Raw genomic sequence first — 15,830 nt, 5'->3', positions numbered from 1 at the left:
ATGCACCAGCCGCCGCGCTTTGACGGCTCATATGCCGCACCGGGCAAGATTTGCGTCATGCAACGCGCTATGCAAGGCGCCCCGGACGCTGGCCACCTATGGGCCATCCACCGCGACAAATGCCTACACGCGTGGGGATGGACATCGGTCGACACCGAGCCCGCCGCTTTCACACACACACTCCCGAACAGCTCCGAGCGTGCACACATGCTGGCCGACACTGATGATTTCATGGTCACCGCACCATCACATGCAGACCTTGCGGCACTCTGTCTCCCGTTTACTAAGACGTGGCAAGTCACCGTCAAAAGACTCACTGGCGAGAGCCCCACAATACAACATACCGGACTAAAATTCGAGCTCACCGACGCCGGCATCGTGATGAGTAACCCCAAGCTCGTCCGCGAACTCCTCGCGCATCACCAGTTGGAATCGTGCAACCCCAGCCATACCCCGCACGAACCCGGAGCGGACATGACGGCAATCAAAGCCGACGAACCGCAGACCGACCCACGGCCGTACCGCGCTGATGTCGGCGTTCTGCGCTTCTTAGCCGACACCACCATGCCACAGATTGCCTTCATCGTGGGCGTCCTCGGTCGACATCTACACGCACCCGCTCGCCGACATGCCGACGGAGTCAAAGTCGTCCTACGATACCTCCAAGGCCGCGTCCATGACGGGGTCCTTTACCCGGGCACGCCTGACGGTACGTTGCACATCGAAGCGAGTTCGGATAGTGACTACGCAGCAGATGCAGACACACGACGCTCCGTCACCGGTGTCCTCCTTACCGCGAACGGCGCCCCGATACTGTGGACCTCTCAACGCCAAGCCACAGTGACCCTCAGTTCGACAGAGGCGGAGTATATCGCCGCCTCACGCGCCGCACGGGATATCACGTGGCTCACGAAGACCATGACACAAATGACCCTGCGCACCACTCGCCCCATTGTGCCCCTGCGCATCGACCGGAAGCCTGACGTTCGTCACGATGCCCAACCTATCCCGGCTGGCACTCCCGTCATCGCCCTCCAGGTCGACAACAAGGGCGCGATCGACATGGCACACTCCCGCGGCCCCACAAAGCGCACCAAACACATAGACGTTAAACACCACTATATACAGGAGCAGGTGGCCAACAAATCACTCACGCTGCTCCAAGTCCCCACTACGGAGCAGCTGGCGGACTTTCTCACGAAGCCCCTGCCCCGCGTCGCCTTCCTCAAGGCCAGCTCCCAGCACTGCCACTCCGCGTCGCCGAGCACACCGCGCCCACCCGCGACGCCTCTCTGCAAGAAACGAGGGGCGTGTCGCAATATAGAAAACGTCCCAAGGATGGAACGTTCCCTCCGACCGTTTCTTCCCCGCCGGCGGTCGTAATATAGAAAACCGTATCATAACAATCACTCCCAAGGAGCATATATAGCCGCCGACGACGGCGGCGAGCCCCGAGAGTAAAGACAAGGAAGCTTGACTCTACACCCGCAGAAGGGTAGCACTATATCGGAGCTGGCACTAACAAAGATGGCACTATATCGCGACCCCCCTGTACTGTATAGCCGGACCGATCACAAATCCTAATTAAAGCAGAACATTTTGAAACTGTTTGCTCGATTCGCCGAGAAAGTTTTAAAAATGGACCAAGGTTTGCCTCTGAGGTCTTCTCAGAGAGGGGCGCTTTCTGTTTCTTGCGCGACTGTAAGCTGGAATCCCGAGCGGCTTGTAACCTCAGACACTTTCCAATTTTCCCAAATTTTGAGTGTACAGCATCAATACTATGCTCATTCAAGCGACGTTCATTTTCTCCCTCTACTCTCCCACCAGACACTCTTATGCATCATCGCCGCTATCTGGCCACGCACGTGATCCATCATTTCCGCATCATCGCCTTCACCCTAAATCAAACTCGTGTGTTCCAGTCAGCCTCTGGCGTTCTCACTCGCGCGCGGCACTCTCATTACGTTGGATGTCGCAGCCACGCGTACCCTTCCCACCATGACACGGCTCACCCCACCGTTGACACTCGCCATCGGTTTGTTGTATTCCCTCTCTTTCTCCGTCTGGATCTCTTGCGTCACCGCCTTTCTCGTCGATATCGTTGTTGCTCTTACTGTCATTACTAGCCGTACTCTCAAGGTTAGCCATCGCGCACTCGTCGGCTTCTGCTCGTCCGTCTTGCGCACATGGTTTTCCGTCTTCATGGGGCATCTGGAGCACTTTGGCGGGATCACCCTCGTCATGACGGGCGATAGCTTCTGCCCGAATGAGTCCGCATTGTTGGTATGCAACCATCGCTCATGGGCAGATACCATTGTCCTATACTCACTGGCACGTCAAGTCAGAATGCATGGCGATGTCAAGTTCCTTGCCAAGCGATCCTTGCTTGTCTTTCCTATTTACGGTTTTGCCGGCTGGATTCTCGATGTCGTCATCTTCATCAAGAGGGAATCCGACAGCGCCGCACAACGCATGACAAAAGTCTTTTCAAGCCTGACGGACCCCCGTCGCGAACGAGCCCCGTATTGGCTCATTAATTATTTGGAGGGCACTCGTTTCACTCGTGCTAAACTTAGGGCCGCTCAAGATTTTGCGAAGAAACGAGACCTCAAGACTCTAGATCATGTTCTTCAACCACGGACAAAAGGGTTTATTGCCACCGTACACGCATTGCGAGGAAGTGCTAAGGCGGTTTATGATGTCACCATTGGATACCAAGAGTCCGACAAAAAGCATATGGACCCGACGTTTCCGCAAATGTATTTCACGCCTTCACTTGCAGAGCGAATAATTCATGTACATCAACGACGTATCCCTCTTGATCAAATACCGCAAGACGAAGAGGAGCTGAAGAGGTGGGTCTATAAGTTATACGAGCAAAAAGATGATTTTCTCCGCGGTTTCAGGGAGAAAGGCCATTTTGACGGAAGGCCAATGAGGTGGAATCGAATGACCTGGATGTACTGGGTTCGGTGCCAAGTAATTACCTATGGCTTATTCCTTTTCTTTTTGTACTGCGCCCTCCGACTAGTTTCTGCTGTGCGGTAAGCACCAATAGATGTCGATGCACGTATGGTTGTCAACTAATGTAGAACAGCCTCCCCTTCTCAAGCACAGATTTATTAAAGGACATTCGGCGGGAGTCAGCAGAATTCCGGCAAGGCCCCCACCAGTTTCTTTGGTCAGACGTCGAGCTGCAGCTCTGCGGAACTCAACGCTTCTCCAGTTGGCACAGATCGATCAATAATTTGCCCGCAGCCATTTCTTGCTTACTCCGCTTGATCAAGACAGTTATTCACAACTTCGAAGACATCCTCAGACAACCCTTCAGTAGCCTTAACCCTTCTCAATTCCGCTTCCATCTGATTCTGTCGTGTCTTGTCGTATTTGCGCCAGCGCGTGAAGCATCTCGCCATACGAGCCGCAACCTGAGGGTTGATGCTGTTCAGATGAATAACTTGGTCCGTAAGGAACTTATATCCGCTACCATCGGAGGGGATATGCAAGTTCATTCTTCCGTACCCTCCAATCAACGCATACACAGAATTCGGAACTGTCTCGCTGTAACACTTGTGCGCGGTCAGCCCCTTAACAATGCCCAGAACATCTTCACGGGTAGAGGTTGCCTGAATGCTCAACCATTTGTCTACTACCAGGCCGTACGATTGCCATTTTTCATAAAACTCTGAAAGTGCTACAGTCCTTTCTTCGCACTTGGCGTTGGATAGAACACCTAGCGCTGCCAGAACATCTGTCATATTTGATCCGTCACGAACGATCTTAAGGCAAAGTTCGTGGATGTCCTTCTTTTCGAGTGCCCCGAGGTACATTAATGCAATGTTTTTCAATGCGCGGGTTCCTTGGGAGGCCGGGTCCAACTTGTATTCACCAGTCTCTGCGAGACCCTCGTCAAGAATCTTCCTGAAGTCCAGTTCGAGACCAGACGCGACCTGATTGATCACGTGTTCCCTGGCTGCTCGAATACGGACGGGGTCCGCAAGTTCCATTTGCTCCGTGATGTAAGACTCAGGCGGTATCCTGAACACCTGAGCGCGCAACGCGGCATCGATATTTTTGTTGAGTAGCGTTTTCCTGAAGGCGTCGATCATAGTTTGCGGCACATCACTAAAGTCACCTTCAGACTTCACACAATCCAGGATAAATTTTAGGGAGAGAGTCTGGCCTGCATCCCATCGACTGAATTCATCCGTATCGTTACCCATGATGAACGCAAGCTCATCTGCTGAAACGCCTCCTTTACGCTCGATCTTGACAGGGGCGCTGAATTCGCGCAGCAAGGAAGGGACAGTGCCCTTTGGAACATTGTGAAGGACGAAGTCCGTGTGGGCCTCCTGAAGTATCAAGACCTTGGACTCTTCTGGAGCCTTCCCATCTCCCATATCAACAGGAACAGCATTGCCATCGGGGCCGATCAATCCCATCTTCATGGGGATCAAAGCAGCTTGTGTCGTCGGCTGTTTTTTGGTCGGGGGGATCGCTTGGTCGCATGATAGAGTCATTCTGGAAGTAGTTTCGTCGTATTTCGCATCGACCGTGATGATTGGGGTACCAGCTTGCGAATACCACCTCCTGAACACCCCGAGGTCAATCTCTGGGTTTGCATCTTGGATGGCCTGCACCCAGTCTTCGCATGTAACAGCCTTGCCGTCGTTTCGTGAAAAGTAAATATCTGTACCCTTCCTAAAACCTTCTGGACCAACCAATGTTTTCAGCATTCGAATGACCTCTGCGCCTTTGTTGTACACTGTTGCAGTATAAAAGGAGTTACAGGTGATATACGACTCTGGGCGGATTGGGTGAGCCATCGGTCCGGCGTCCTCTGCAAACTGGGCGATCCTTAAGCTAGTCACGTCTTGAATACGCTTGACCGTTGCAGAGTTCATGTCAGCTGAGAAGCTCTGGTCTCTGAACACTGTTAGCCCCTCTTTCAGCGAAAGCTGGAACCAGGAGCTCACAGTCACCCTATTCCCAGAGTAGTTGTGGAAATATTCATGTGCCACAACACCCTCAACGCCGTTGAAGTCACTATCAGTGGCTGTCTCTGGACTGACAAGCACGTATTTCGAGTTGAAGATATTGAGGGATGTGTTCTCCATGGCACCGAATACGAACGTCGGCACAGCGACAATATTGAAGATATCGTAGTTGTACTCCAGTCCGTAGGTGTCTTCGTCCCACTTCATGGCCTTCTGCAAGCTTCGCATGGCGTGGTGGCATTTCGCTACCTCACCAGCACCCTTGACATACACGCGAAGAGTAACTTTCCTACCACCCATGGTAGTAAACTCATCTTCCAGATGCGAAAGGTCACCAGCGACAAGCGCGAACAAGTAGCATGGCTTCGAGAAGGGATCAACATATTCAACCCAATGCCTAGAGGGATCGCCGGTTTCAGTACCACTAGAGATGCAGTTGCCATTGCTCAGAAGCACAGGGTACTTAACCTTGTCTGCTGAAATTCTGACTGTGAACTTGCTCATAACATCAGGCCTGTCTGGGAAGAAGGTGATCTTCCTAAAAGCCTCGGCCTCGCACTGCGTGCAGTAGTCGCCAGTGGACATGTACAAGCCATCAAGTGCGGTATTCTTCGCTGGCTTCACGGATACTTCGCTCTCAAACGTAAACGGACCTGACGGCACGGAGGCAATAGTGAGCGTTTTGGCGGCGGTATTGTATACGTATTCGGAAGGATCCAGAACACGTCCATCAACTTTCACGCTTCCGTCAAGAAGTTGCAGACCAGACCCATCGAGAATGAAGGGTGTGCCGACATCGCATTTCGGAACGACGGATAGCTTGCCCTTGATGATGGTATTTAGACCGTCATCGTCAAGCTCAAAGTTGAGGTGCGTGTCAGAGACCAAGAACTTTGGTGGGGTGTAATCCTTGAGAAACTTTTCTTTCGGCTCGTTGGAAGGCGGTGCTATTGCGGTTGTGGCGGTATTGGCACCTCCAGCAGCGCTGGCGACCGGGGCTGCGGCTTGCTCAAAAGGCATGATGCGTGAACGAATTGAGCGTGAAGCGAAGGAACGGGTGGGAACAAAAGACGATGCTGGGCGCCAACGACGAAGAACGTGAGTACTTCGGATAGGAAGCGGACGGGTAAGGCTGGCAGCTACAAAGGCAGCATTGCGGACGACGGTGTTCATTGGTACAATTGGAAAAAAAGGGCGCGTGGAGGATATCACTTCCCCGTTGACGTTCGTGCAGTCGAAAATGTCCCACGAAGGCGTGGTGAGCCAGTACTGGCTGCTTCTACTGGGCCTTAATAAGTGTACATTGGTGATCTCGACAGTCTCTCAAACTTATTATTCAGTTGAATTCTGAAGGCCGAATTACAGAAAAAAAGGACGAAAGTAAAGCGTTTACAATATATGTACCCCCCCCCCGGGCCGCCTTGATCCAAGTCAGTACTTTTTGCACTTCCACCGTTAACGATGATGCGCGACGGAAAAGCTTTTGCGAAACCTTGCCGGTGAGGCTAGGTCCCAGCGCTGCCTTAATACCGTAGGGAAAGCAAAGAGTGTGTGCAACAAAGGTAGAATAATATTTACGTGTTGCCAGATATGTACTTCACTAAAAGAGAAAGTTAGTACGCCTGGAATAAACTGCTATCGCCGCAGAGCGAGCGCATCCCAGATTCAACACACAAAATGATTCTGTTACGGGGATTCCACTAATGTATCTATCAGAACGAAGACCATGACATGCTTGGAGGTGAGCCTTCTGTAGCGCACTCGTGCAAGTGTAATGAACGTTTTCGTCCTTCCAATGCGCAATCTCACCTCATTTCATCATCTTCGTGTTGTTTGTCTGCTCTTGTGCATGCATGCTTAGCAGTTCAAGGCGCAAGCAAAATTCCAAATTACTTCCGCCACCATTGAAAACATTCCATCAACATCGAACCCAACTATGATATACACCACATACACGACATTCGTGCCGTCCTTCCCCAACATAGGACGGAGACCAATGTCTTCCCAGACAAGACGGGGTCGGCTTACCAGCCACTTCCGCCTCGATTTCCATAACCACCACCACCATACGAACCACTACCACCATATGAACCACTACCACCACTACCACCGCCACCACCACCATACCCACCTCCACCGTACCCACCACCACCATATCCACCACCTCCATACCCTCCGCCACCACCTCCGTACCCGCCGCCTCCGTACCCACCTCCGCCACCTCCAGATCGCCCACCTCCACTGCGCCCACCGCCACCTCCGCCCTCCTTACGGTAATCACGCCCACCAAACTTGTTGCCACCGTTGCGACGACGTCCACCTGAGCTGGAGACGAACCTCGACATTTCTGTCAGGAAGGGTGGGACATCCTGTCCTGCCTCACCTAGTAGTTCCACAAGGTCACGCACAATGTTCCTGTTCTTATCATTGATCAGAGCGGTGGCAAGTCCAGAGTTTCCAGCTCGCCCAGTTCGACCGATGCGGTGCACGTAGTCATCAATATCACTAGGTAAATCGAAGTTGATAACATGTGTCACGTTGGGAATATCGAGACCGCGAGCGGCAACATCAGTAGCAACCATAATGGGAGTTCTACCAGAGCGGAAGGAACGCAGCGCATCCTCGCGCTCAGTCTGCGAACGATCTCCGTGAATAGACGTGGCAGGATACTGCTGGCGAATGAGGAAGTCTTCAAGAGAATCAGCACCGCGCTTGGTCTCGACAAATACGAGCGTAAGTCCTGGGATGGTATTGAGAAGATTGAGAACCATGTCACGCTTCGATGATTCGTCGCAGTACTCCACCTTCTGCTGAATAAAGTCAGTCGTGGAACCAACACGACCAACAGCGAGGAAAATATAATCCTCAAGGAAGTCTGACGCAAGTTGCTGAATCTCTTTAGGGAATGTGGCTGAGAACATGAGGGTCTGTCGCTCGCCCTTGGCCGGGAGATAAAAGTCGTCGACAATTTGACGAATCTGGGGTTCGAAACCCATGTCAAGCATGCGATCAGCTTCATCCAGAATGAGGAAGCGAATACATTCGAGAGAAATGCGACCTCTTTCGACCATATCGACAAGTCGGCCAGGGGTGGCGACGATAAGGTCGCATCCACGATCGAGCTGACGCAATTGGTCGCGAACGTCCGCACCACCGTACACAACACGAGCAAGAATACCACTCTGGTGGCAGAACTTTTGGGCCTCCTCGTAGATTTGGCTTGCCAGTTCGCGAGTGGGTGCGAGGACTAAACCAGTCGGATAGACAATGCGACGGCGAGAACTGCGCTGGTTCGCCGGAGGTTGCGGAGGGGCTCCCATGGCGAGCATTCGGTCGATCGTGGGGACGAGGAAAGCAGCGGTCTTCCCTGAACCAGTCTGGGCACAGGCCATGAGGTCGCGACCAGCTGCAATGATCGGGATGGCGTTTTTCTGGACTGGAGTCGGGGTGGTGTACTTTGCGAGCTTAATATTCTTCAATAGCCTGACATGCAAACCCGAAGTCGGGAAGTCAGCGATAGCTACAACGCAATTGTTGCCCGACATCTCGACGGGGATATCATTGTACTTGTCAAAGTTAATACCAGTATTCATGCCATTGAAGATATCCTTATCGTCGACGTCATCCTGATTGCCGAACGGGGAGTCGTCATTACTCCAGCGGCTTTTGGTGTTGCCACTCGCTGGGCCTTTATCATCCCAAGTTCTCTGCCTAGACCCTGGGCCCGAGTCAGACCATCCACGCCCGCCGGAGCCGCCTCGAAACTGGCCTGGGGGCGGACCGCCGAAGCGATTTTGAAAGTTAGAGTGGTTAGGAACGGGACGGGATACCGGGGGTGCGGAATCGCCAGGATCGCTGTCCGCAGACTGCAGCATCTTGCTGCGAAGATGTGGGGGTACATAGCGAGAACCCGAGCGTGGGCCGTTGCCAGCGGGCGGGGCGTGCGCCCCGCCCGGGGCGGGATGCTTTGCGTCTCCGTCGATAGCTAGCTTTGCGGCAGCGGCGGTGACGTCTTCAACTCCATTTGCAGCCATGGTTATGCGGGGAAACTGTGAGGAAAAAAACAGGGAGATGGTGTTTTCGTTACGCTACGAAACAATGATAATGAAAAGAATAGGGCGAGTAAGTTGGTTGAGGCGCCGCCGTTCGGGATGTGTTACTTGTAGTCAGATTTGGAGCGGAGACTGCTGGCCGTATGGCGCGCACGGCGGCGAATGGCTTTCGGTCACGCTGGAGGCGTCTAGAGGGGGTGTGAAAAGGGCCTACTCCGTTGTGGAACGGCGGTTGGTTGTGATCTAGGGAGGAACTAGACCCTAGTCATTATTTTCGTTAATTATAGATATTTTAGGAAGAACTATAGTGTTACTTTGGTTTAACCCTTGGTTCGGGTTTTCGCGCCATTCTTTTCGAATTCGAGTGGAAATTATGAAGAGAAATAAGCAAAAAAAAAATACAGCTCCCGCAACCTTACGGCACACTGCGAAGGCACCAGTGGGAAGGCCGCTGCGAGCACGGGCTGGCTACAGCCTTTAGGCTAGCGGCGTTTTGACAGGATGGCGGATTTGGAGTGCCGCGCCGCCGGCAACGTCTGGCTGGAAGCGACCCTGACAAAGTGGGTTGCGCCTCTCTCGCGCTCTGGTTGGATGGCGTGGACAACGTTTGGTGCACAATTCTTAGTATTTGTCGTGCGTTTATTGGCTGGACCTTGTATGCTGTTCGCTTCCACTTCGCAATACCATACGGTTTGCACGTGTACAACTTGTACACGACTTATTCTCGAACCATCCAAAGCTGTACTTACACCGTTACAGAGTATTGACAATAATGCCAATGTAAGTATATATCCGTCGACACAGGCGCCAGCAATGCAGATGTGCATGATCTGCGTCTTTTGGTTTCAAAGATTCTCGGAAAATCAGGGAAAAATACGGCACTGAACTGCTCAGAAGTTCTGAAAAGAAAGAATTGCAGGTCCAATACGTGACGTATTGGACTTGCAATTCTTTCTTTTTAACTTTATTATGTATGTACATTATCGACAATATATATTGTACACTTGTAATAACCTGTGTGGGATTCTATTGCAGCGCTCCGTATTCTAACGAGCTGGAGAAAGAGAAGAATAGGTAGCGTTCCGAAAATAGCCGCCATTCCATCTACTGTCCATGCTCTTGTCGCCAAACCATTGTCGGCAAACAGTTGCCGAATCCCGTCTGAGAGGATTTCTTTCGTGTCGAAGCCGTTCATATCCTCATATACCTGTAGTCGTGTCCCCCCGTGCTTTTCATTAATGGCCCATTCCTAATCTGAATTGCAACTTGAACGCTCTTGCCAGGTTCGCCTGCCGGCGCGTCACACTTGAAAGACCTCTCCGTCTGTTCCCGCACATCTGTGCACGGCTTGCCATCAAACAACGCTATGCCTTGCTTCCCGAGACCGTCCACTGCGACGAGCACTTCATTCCTACCGCCCACGGGGCCTCGGAACGGAGACACCGAGATCAAACGTCCGTCCTTCTTGGCCACGTAATCGGGCTTCAGAGCCATAATTTCAGCTTCGTACAGACGTGGCATGAGAATATCTCCCCATGGAGTCATCTCTATTGACAGTCCGCTTCCCTCCCATAGCGATTCGATGTCATCTTCAAGCTGTCCCTTTTCATCAAGCTGCACCCGATACACGCGTCCGTTGTTGTTGGGGTCATTTGTGCTGAATTTTGACGCCAAGATATTGCTCTTCAGCTGACCGTCGAACAAGTCTGCTGTGTACTCGATGAGCCCATCTGTGGAAGACTCGAGCGTGGCAATCGGCGGCATGAAGTCTTCGGTTGCCGGTTCGAAAGGGTTTTTCCATATACACTGCTTCGGGTCATTGCGACCACGATTTCGATTCGCGTGCCCTGCATACTTGCCTTCTGTCACAATGCCTAACCGATCGTCACTATGATACGGCGATATCAGGTCGCTTTCCGTGCAGCTTGTCGATCGGTTACCAAATTCCGCGTTGGCCCCGTTGTCCGTCGCATAGATCATGCCGTTGGAGTGAAGGATCAGGTCGAAGGAATTTCTCCATCCTGGTGCATATACTGTGACATCGCCGGCGATTTGATTCGCGGTACCTGGGTCATTAGAGTCGTACACGATCGTACCATTGAAACCAGGGCTGTAAATGTCTGCAACGAGACTGGCCGCGCTGAGAGGGCTCTCGTCTATGCCTCCAATGGTCTCGTCGGGTTTTCCTGCATTTGTCGCAGCCCCAACTTGGAAATGAAGCAACCCGTCATCATCAAATACCAGATTGTTCACCCCGTGGTCATGATTGGAAACGGGTAGACCAGTGATGATAGGTGCACCATCAATCCCCAAGCAGTTACCATTAAAATTTGGTCTCAACTTTGATACCTGTCCGTTCGCCCACAGCATGTCTCCTTCAAGGTCGCTGGCGCCCCAGTAGAATATCGAGGACGACGCGTATAGAATGATCTCAGGGTCTGCAGGATTGAAAGCCAGTCCGATGACTGTTCGGAGATAACCAAAACTCTCGCTTTGACAAATGTCAGACGCTCTCAGTTCCTCGTCAATTTCCAGGGAGTAGACAAAAGAATTGAGAGATGCAAGATATAACCGGTGGTCCGGACCGTACTGGATGTTTGAAATCAACTCCAATTTGAAGGAGGTGTTATCCGCTGCTCTCACTCTGGTCTCTTCAAACTTGATTGGCGCAAGGGCATCCTCTGCGTATGTGAAGTTGAGAATATTACTCCCACCGACTGCATTCCCAATTGTGACTTCCACCGTGCCGGCCTGCTCAGCGGGCGGGACGAAGACGACGAGCAAATCCTTCGTAGACCTGTCTTGGTCAGGTTCTATAACAGTTTCTCCTCCGTTCAAGTACACGTTGGGACTGCTCCAGAAACCAGATCCGGAAATCTGAAGCATCCCACCACCAGCGAGAGTAGAGTTTGGCGGCGACAGCTCGTAAATGAGCGGCAACTGAAAAGCAACGTTATGCAAAGGCTGTGCGGGGACATCCACGAGCTTCAAGAACGCGGGTTGTTCTGCTATTCGGAGATAGATTACTGTCAGGGTATGTCTCCCAGCGGGGAGCTCTGTGACTGTGGAGGTCGTGATATTATCCCAGTCGTAGTTCTCCATGACGATCTCATGGCCGTCAGGGATATCACGTAGCATGCGGAAAGGCCCGTAATGTGCGACCGAAAAACGCGCAGACTCAGGAGCAGGCAAGTCAATGGAGAAGATGCAGCGCACTTGAAAGGCGGCTGACGAGACTTGGTCCGGAAACTCTGTCTCCCCATCAAAGTCGATTTCGGATAGTTCCTCGCCGTATACAGGCAAGAGGCCGTTGACTACATTATTCTCCAGTGTTATGGTGAAGCCGTCGGCGGCTACCTCGTTGTAGTAGTAGCAGAATATGCCTTCGCGGACAGATTCTCTTACCAACACGGTGGTGGTCTCCTCATGCGTGTTGCCAAAGTCATCAACGACCTTGAGCGCCACAGTCGTGTTGCCAAGGGGAAAGGTGAGAAATGCAGTACTAGCCTGACTCAACTCTTCTCCAGACTCCGGATCAAACCAGACCCAGCTAACGATCTGTGCCAGGACAGGCGGCGGCCCGGGGTCATAAAAGTGGGAGTGCGAGCGACTGGCATCCAGAAGAACAATCTCTTCACCGTTGCCATCAAGGTCGATGACGTCATACTCTCGGCCTGGTACAGCGTGGGCGACATGCTCGTAGCCCAACGTGTGGGTTTCATCGTCTGCTAGGTCGGCGTTGGACGAGTCCTCGTCTGTGGGGGCAGGAGATTCCGCACCGGCCTCTTCGCCGTCAGCATTGTCCGGCTGTGTGGAAATCTGAGGGCCAAGATCGTTGTCGGGGTCTTCCCCGAGCTCTGGGCCGTCGATAATTTCGCCCTCATAGGACGGCTGCGGCGGCGAGTCGGACGGGCGCGGGCCGACAAACGAGGGCGAAGGGAGCGGGGCGAGGGGTTCCGGTGGAGAGGATTCGGTGGGTTGTTCAAGTTGTGGTAGAAGAGATTCGGCGGGTTGTTCAAGGTCAGTTTGTTGCGGGTCTTCTGGAGTTAGTTGAGGGGATGATGTGAGTTGTTCTTCGGGGGCAAGCGAGGCTGAAGGGGACTGAACGACTTGGGCCGCGCCGCGCGTGGAGGAGCGAGCGACAAGGGAGACGGAGAGGGCGATGGCGATGGCGAGGATGGTCCCCGCGGCGAGGGCGAGCAACGAGGTGCGCATGGCGAAGGGAAACCGCCAGGTTGCTAGTGCAAGGCGAGCAGTGTTGGCGCGGGTGTCAGGCGAGTAAAGGTAAAGTTGCGATACGATGGGGACGCGCAAGAAGCGAAACAAGGCGCGGGCTCGTTTTGGTTGCGAGAGCACGAGAGACGAGGCGACGGGTTTTGTTGCCGGTCGGGGGGTGCGTTCACCTGAGCGAGCCGTTCGGAGGGGCTCCTTGGCCTCGGCATTGCTAAACGGGTCGCAGTGGAGCTGGGGGGGCTTGGGAATTGGGCCACGGCGCGTGGCGGTGTGTAGGGTAGAAGCACGAGAGCGGCCAATGGGCGGGCGCAGGTGGCACACGACGCGACGTGGGCACGTTGGCAGGGGCGGGAATGGGCGTGACGTTGGGGGCGCGTGGGGTTGTTAACACGGTGTTACGCCATGCGATGATTCTTCGCCCTATTTATTTTCGGCGGGTGCGGATGCGCGGGCCGCCATTGGTCCGCTGCGAGGAATGCTCCGCAGTTACTGATTTGGATTGGTCGTGAGAGAGCGCTGCTTCTGGATGGCTCAAGTCATAAAACACTAGAGTACTGCCAGAGTACTGTACCGTACCAACTTCGCAGAGGCGGTATATTTGTGACGACGCAAGTTATAGACGCGCGGCACTGCTGATGTCGGCCGCATGTGGCGTCGACGGTACAGTACCACCTGGGGCACACCGGAGGCGGTTGTCTCTCCTGGGCGCATTGCTTGCCGAGAGGCCTACAGCTGATGTCAGCTGCATTACTTGTTCACGCCCCCACGCCCTGTCAACAGGGCGTGGGGGCGGGAACAAGTGGTTCGGTGAGAGAGAGTGCGCGGGTGTAAGCGGACGGACGGGGTCTGGTGTTCGATGTACAGTAAGGGGGTTGTCGAGGGGTTTGCAGCCGGCATGTTTCCGGCGCGACAAGCGGCGGAACAGGCTCCAGCTCCTTGAGCCGTAGCTCCTTGAACCGTGGCTGACGCCGTGCATGGAAGGGCAGTACAGTAGGTGGTGCGGGTACGCTGTATAGTATCGAGTCGATACCGTACCAAGGGTACAGTACCCTTGGGTACTATCGACGCACTGTAGTGCAGTGCAGTAAACTTTACGTCTGAGGGCCGTCAGACCTGGGCGGAACGAAGAGCAGCGCGGGATAGTATCGTACCGGCACATGCGAGAATCCGTCCCGAAGAGTAGCGCGCGCAAATGGCGGGCGGTTACAAAGCCGACGGTACATCATCTGCGCGCAACGCGGCACGGCCCTTGCTTAACAGGAGATTGCTTACAAATCGAGGGAACCGTACAACTCATACTGTAAAGACTACTGTGCGATGTGGGCGACCGGCTGGCTGCAGGAAAGCTGTAATGCCCCGTTGACACGTGCGACAGCAACAGCGAGGCTGCGGTACTGTGAACCTTAAATTACATGTGGCGCGGGGAGCACTGGTGGCGGCACTGGCCAATCGCCGCGCGCGGCGCTCGGAGCGCCCCACTGGTGGAGATTGCACTGGTGCGTGCTCCACCGGTGGCGAGGAAGGGCTGGCGCGGGGTGCGGCAGGGTGATGGCGGAAAACGCGGGGCGCGGGTGAGCGCGGGGGAGAGCACAGCTGCCGCGTCGGCACCGGTGCAGGCGGGAACCCACTCCTGTACGGCCCCTTCTGTACGTGATGGGTGTCCGCGCCGGCGGGGCGGCTCGCGGCGCGCTTGTCGGACGCGCCCCTGCCCACGAGAGGTCGTTGCTGGGCGGGTGCAGGGCGAAGGAGTGAAGGGTGCGGCGGCGGTTGTGGGGTAGCCGCGGCGCAGGGAGGTTCCTCGCCGAAACTGAGGGCGACGGGGCCGAGGACACGCTCGCTCGGCGTGGTTGTCTCGGGCTGGCGGTGTCCGTGATGGAGGGGGTAACGTTGACGTCACCATGAGCAAGTCGGATGCCGTAAGACGGGTTGGTGACCGGAGGGTCACCAGACCAGCTTTCGAGGGGTTCTTGCTGGTTGTGCTGTAAATGAACTTTTTATCATACGTAGGAACCGTGATTTAAATACAATTCTCAACAATATTTTTTTTGAGCTGTTGACAGAGCAGTTGGGCACGTTGGCACACCGCGCGTGCACAAAGCGTCCTGGTTCTTACAGCGTGAGTAGCCGTGCGCGCGCGGGCTCAGCAGGCGGCTGGGCGTGCCGCTTACAGCATACATAGTAACGGCGCGCGTGTGATGGTGGGTGCTGGGGCATGCTGGGGACTGCGACAACCGCTCGATAACTGCTCGATAACCGCCGGAGCGTGACGGGGCGCGGTTTCGCTTCGTGCTGTACCAACGGTAGGTACCCGAGGGTACTGTAGCTGCGGCACGTACTGTACTAGTGTGCCTAAGGCGCCTCGCAGGGGCGAAACAGGGGCGGTGGAGCGGCGCATGGATTCCCGCACCTCTGCCCGAGACGTGGCGCCCGTTTCACGCCCCAACAGTCACGCTCCATCTTTCAAACCCTCTCGTTCGCGCTACCGTGCCGCCACTCTTCCAAGCCCCACCGCTTCGCCGCTCTCTACGGCATAGTGTCGCCCCCGCAC

General features: G+C 54.3%; 4 protein-coding genes; 1 reads left to right on the top strand and 3 right to left on the bottom strand.

Moving 5' to 3' along the window:
- The first annotated feature begins 1,998 nt into the window (after positions 1 to 1,998).
- CHC_T00008325001 (Lysophosphatidic acid acyltransferase) lies at positions 1,999 to 3,048 on the top strand. The gene has a single exon (XM_005713607.1). The coding sequence runs from the start codon at positions 1,999 to 2,001 to the stop codon at positions 3,046 to 3,048; it is 1,050 nt and encodes a 349-aa protein (XP_005713664.1).
- Positions 3,049 to 3,076: 28 nt separating this feature from the next.
- CHC_T00002549001 (hypothetical protein) lies at positions 3,077 to 6,170 on the bottom strand. XM_005713606.1 is given in 2 exon segments: positions 3,077 to 3,269; positions 3,270 to 6,170. The coding sequence occupies 1 exon segment, from the start codon at positions 6,168 to 6,170 to the stop codon at positions 3,270 to 3,272; it is 2,901 nt and encodes a 966-aa protein (XP_005713663.1). The 3' UTR covers positions 3,077 to 3,269.
- An 851-nt stretch (positions 6,171 to 7,021) lies between these two features.
- On the bottom strand, positions 7,022 to 9,031 carry CHC_T00010340001 (DEAD (Asp-Glu-Ala-Asp) box polypeptide 3, Putative). The gene has a single exon (XM_005713605.1). The coding sequence runs from the start codon at positions 9,029 to 9,031 to the stop codon at positions 7,022 to 7,024; it is 2,010 nt and encodes a 669-aa protein (XP_005713662.1).
- Positions 9,032 to 10,240: 1,209 nt separating this feature from the next.
- On the bottom strand, positions 10,241 to 11,935 carry CHC_T00002547001 (hypothetical protein). The gene has a single exon (XM_005713604.1). It carries the CDS (start codon positions 11,933 to 11,935, stop codon positions 10,241 to 10,243), a length of 1,695 nt encoding a protein of 564 aa, XP_005713661.1.
- Positions 11,936 to 15,830: the final 3,895 nt, after the last annotated feature.

Source organism: Chondrus crispus, genomic scaffold (genome assembly GCF_000350225.1).
Source record: "Chondrus crispus Stackhouse genomic scaffold, scaffold_142, whole genome shotgun sequence".
Taxonomy (NCBI): Eukaryota; Rhodophyta; class Florideophyceae; order Gigartinales; family Gigartinaceae; genus Chondrus; species Chondrus crispus.
The sequence above is the reverse complement of the archived record's forward strand: the minus strand, read 5'-3'. Positions and strand labels throughout refer to the sequence as shown.